This window comes from Glycine max, chromosome 16 (genome assembly GCF_000004515.6).
Source record: "Glycine max cultivar Williams 82 chromosome 16, Glycine_max_v4.0, whole genome shotgun sequence".
Taxonomy (NCBI): Eukaryota; Viridiplantae; Streptophyta; class Magnoliopsida; order Fabales; family Fabaceae; genus Glycine; species Glycine max.
Window position 1 is genome coordinate 25,592,608 of NC_038252.2, and position 3,329 is coordinate 25,595,936.

A 3,329-nucleotide genomic window follows, 5' to 3' on the forward strand; every position below is an offset into this window, starting at 1 on the left:
TTTATTTCGTATTCCAATTCGCTTGTTCTTTAATTCGCAAAACAAACAACTCCCCCCAATTGTTACTGTTACTGCAAGTATATTATGAACATTTGGTTTATCATTGCTCGTTGGGAAACGACCTAGGATCACTTCCTAGTTACTGCATTTTAATGTTTATTTGATTCGGGTACGGCCTCGATCAGTTATCAAGAAAGCATTGGTGAGTTCTTTTCTCGAATCTTGGCAATTACAAATCAAATGAATGCTTATGGTGACAAGCAATCAGACTTAGGGATCATTGACAAGGTATTAAGAACCTTGACACCAAGATTCGATCATATAGTAGTGGCAATTGAGTAAGGCCAGAATCTTGAAGAAATGAAGATTGAAGAACTTCAAGGAATTCTTGAAGCTCAAGAGATGAGGCTCAATGAAAGAAATTCACAAAGATCAGCTGAGCAAGCTATGCAAGCCCAAACAACCAAAGGGAACAACTATGATGGTGTCAAGAATAAGAAGGGAAAAGGAAAGTAGAAGAACAATAAGTGGAATGGGTCAGGTGAGGGCTCGAGCAGTTCTGGAAATCATAACCAGAATGAAGAAACTGACAAGAAATATGGAGGGAATCACAAATTGGGCAAAAAGAAATTCAACAAGAAAGGGATTCAATGTTATAACTGTCAGAAATGGGGACATTTTGCAGATGAATGCATAAATAAAAGGGTTCCAAGAAATGCAGATGAGGCTCAATTGGCACAAGATGAGGATTCTGACTCTGATAAAGTGTTGCTAATGGCAACAACAAACTCAGAAGAAGACAATGTTAATCTGTGGTATCTTGACACAGGCTGTTCCAATCACATGACCTGACATAGAGAGTGGTTTGTAAACATTGATGATAAGGTGAAGAGCAAAATCAAGTTTGCAGATAACAACTCTGTAACTGCAAAAGGCATTGGAAAGGTGATGATTCAGAGAAAGGATGGACAACATTCATTTATCAATGATGTGCTATATGTTCCTAATATGAAGAATAATTTGCTGAGTTTGGGACAGTTGCTAGAAAAGGGCTACTCAATGCAAATGGAGGAAAGTCAAATAAAGATATTTGATAGCAATAGGAGGTTAATTCTAAAGGCCCCTTTGTCAAGAAACAAAACATTTAAGATTGGAATTCAGATTGTAGAATTTTAATGCTTGACTGCTTCTATAAGTGATGAAAGCTGGATGTGGCATCACAGGTTTGGTCATCTAAATTTCAGGAGTTTAAGTGAATTGAAAAGTAAGAAAATGGTTCATGGTCTTCCACAAATTGAGATACCAAAACAATTGTGTGTTGAGTGTTGTGTGTCAAAGCAACCAAGGAATTCTTTCAAGTAAGAAATTCCAATCAGATCCAAAAGAAAACTTGAAGTGATCTATTATGATGTGTGTGGTCCTTTTGAAGTGAAATCCCTAGGAGGTAACAGTTACTTTGTGTCATTTATTGATGAATTTACTAGAAAAATATGGATCTTTCTCATTAAGCAGAAAAGTGAAGTGTTTAACATTTTTAAGAAGTTTAAGTTGTTGAGTGAAAAGCAAAGTGATAAGGTAATCAAAGTGCTTAGAATAGATGGAGGTGGTGAGTATAACTAACATGAATTTCAAGTATTTTGTGATAAAGACGGGATAATTCATGAAGTGACATCTCCCTATACACCTCAACATAATGGTGTTGCTAAGAGAAGAAACATAACCATTTTGAACATGGCCAGGAGCATGATGAAAGGGAAGGGAATGCCTCATTATTTCTGGGGAGAGGCAACTTCTACTGTTGTGTATATTCTGAACAGGTGTCCTACTAAGAGATTGCAGGGATACACACCTGAAGAAGCATGGTCAAAAAAGAAGCCTAGTGTGAGTCATTTCAGAATATTTGGTTCACTGTGTTTTAAGCATGTGCCTGAGCAGAACAGAAAGAAACTTGATGACAAGGCTAAACCAATGATACTCATTGGATATCATCCAACTGGTGCCTACAAGTTGTATGATCCTAGAATGAGGAAGGTTGTGATTAGCAGAGATGTCTTAATAGATGAAACAAAGGGCAGGAATTGGGAAATAAATGTTGTTGACAATGGTGAAAGAAATGTGATTGTGAACCTTGAAGACAAACAAAGTGAAAAGGATGTATCATCATGTGGAGAGCAACTCAGAAGGTCACAAAGAGAGAGACAAGTACCACAAACACTTAGAGAGTATGGATTGTATCCTGATACAACAATCACTGCAGAAGGGGATTTTGTGCACTTTGCTCTACTTGCTGAATCAGAACCAATGAGTCATGATGAAGCCTCACAAATTCACATTGGAGAGCAGCTATGGAAGAAGAATTGAGATCAATTGAGAAGAATCAGACTTGGGAGTTAGTACATTTACCTCAAGGAAAAAGACCAATTGATGTGAAGTGGGTCTATAAGACTAAAGTAAAGCCTAATGGAGATGTGTCCAAGTATAAGGCAAGATTAGTAGCAAAGGGATTTCTGCAAATACATGGCTTGGATTACAATGAGGTTTTTGCTCCAGTTGCAAGACTTGAAACTGTTAGGCTCATTGTGACAGCTGCTTGCAACAGAAACTGGTCTCTATATCAACTGGATGTGAAGTCAACATTTTTGAATGGTCCACTTGAAGAAGAAGTCTACATAACTCAACCACCTGGTTATGTAGTTGCAGGACAAGAGGATAAAGTCTACAAGTTGAATAAGGCACTATATGGCCTTAAGCAGGCTCCTAGACCCTGGAATATGAAAATTGATAGCTTCCTAGTTCAGCAGAATTTCACCAAGTGCACTACTGAGCATGGAGTTTATGTCAGAAACACAGATTCTGGTGAGTTTTTGATAATATATCTCTATGTAGATTATTTGCTAGTGACTGGCAGTAGTAAAGAAGATATAAAAGTGTTCAAAGGAAGAATAATGGAAGAATTTGAGATGTATGATCTTGGTGAACTATCATACTTCCTGGGTATTGAATTTGTTTCTACCAGTAAAGGAATTTCCACGCATCAAAAGAAGTATGCAGAAGACATTCTGAAGAGGTTCAATATGATGGAGTGCAATTCTGTTATCACACCAATAGAAACTGGAATTAAGCTGCAAATAGATGGGGATGAGAAAGAAGTTGATCCTACCTTGTACAAGCAAATTGTAGGCTCATTGAGATACCTATGTAACACTAGACCTGATATTGCCTATTGTGTTGGGTTGATAAGTAGGTTTATGGAGAAACCAAAGGCACCTCACTTCTTGGCAGCAAAGAGGATTCTGAGGTATGTGAAAGGAACATTGGATCTTGGCATT

At 37.5% G+C, this 3,329-nt stretch overlaps 1 protein-coding gene across 1 annotated transcript; it reads left to right on the forward strand.

Annotated features, from left to right (window-relative positions):
• The first annotated feature begins 360 nt into the window (after positions 1-360).
• LOC102660870 (uncharacterized) lies at positions 361-1,176 on the forward strand. The gene is made up of 3 exons (XM_006599881.1): positions 361-484; positions 686-804; positions 886-1,176. The coding sequence occupies exons 1-3, from the start codon at positions 361-363 to the stop codon at positions 1,174-1,176; spliced, it is 534 nt and encodes a 177-aa protein (XP_006599944.1).
• Positions 1,177-3,329: the final 2,153 nt, after the last annotated feature.

Excerpts from the sequence above, each read along its gene's own strand:
- LOC102660870 (XM_006599881.1), top strand. The coding sequence starts at position 361 with ATGAAGATTGAAGAACTTCAAGGAATTCTTGAAGCTCAAGAGATGAGG. Across the intron at positions 485-685 it reads CAAAGGGAACAACTATGATG|ATGAATGCATAAATAAAAGG; the intron begins GTGTCAAGAATA and ends GACATTTTGCAG. Across the intron at positions 805-885 it reads CAAACTCAGAAGAAGACAAT|GTGAAGAGCAAAATCAAGTT; the intron begins GTTAATCTGTGG and ends ATTGATGATAAG.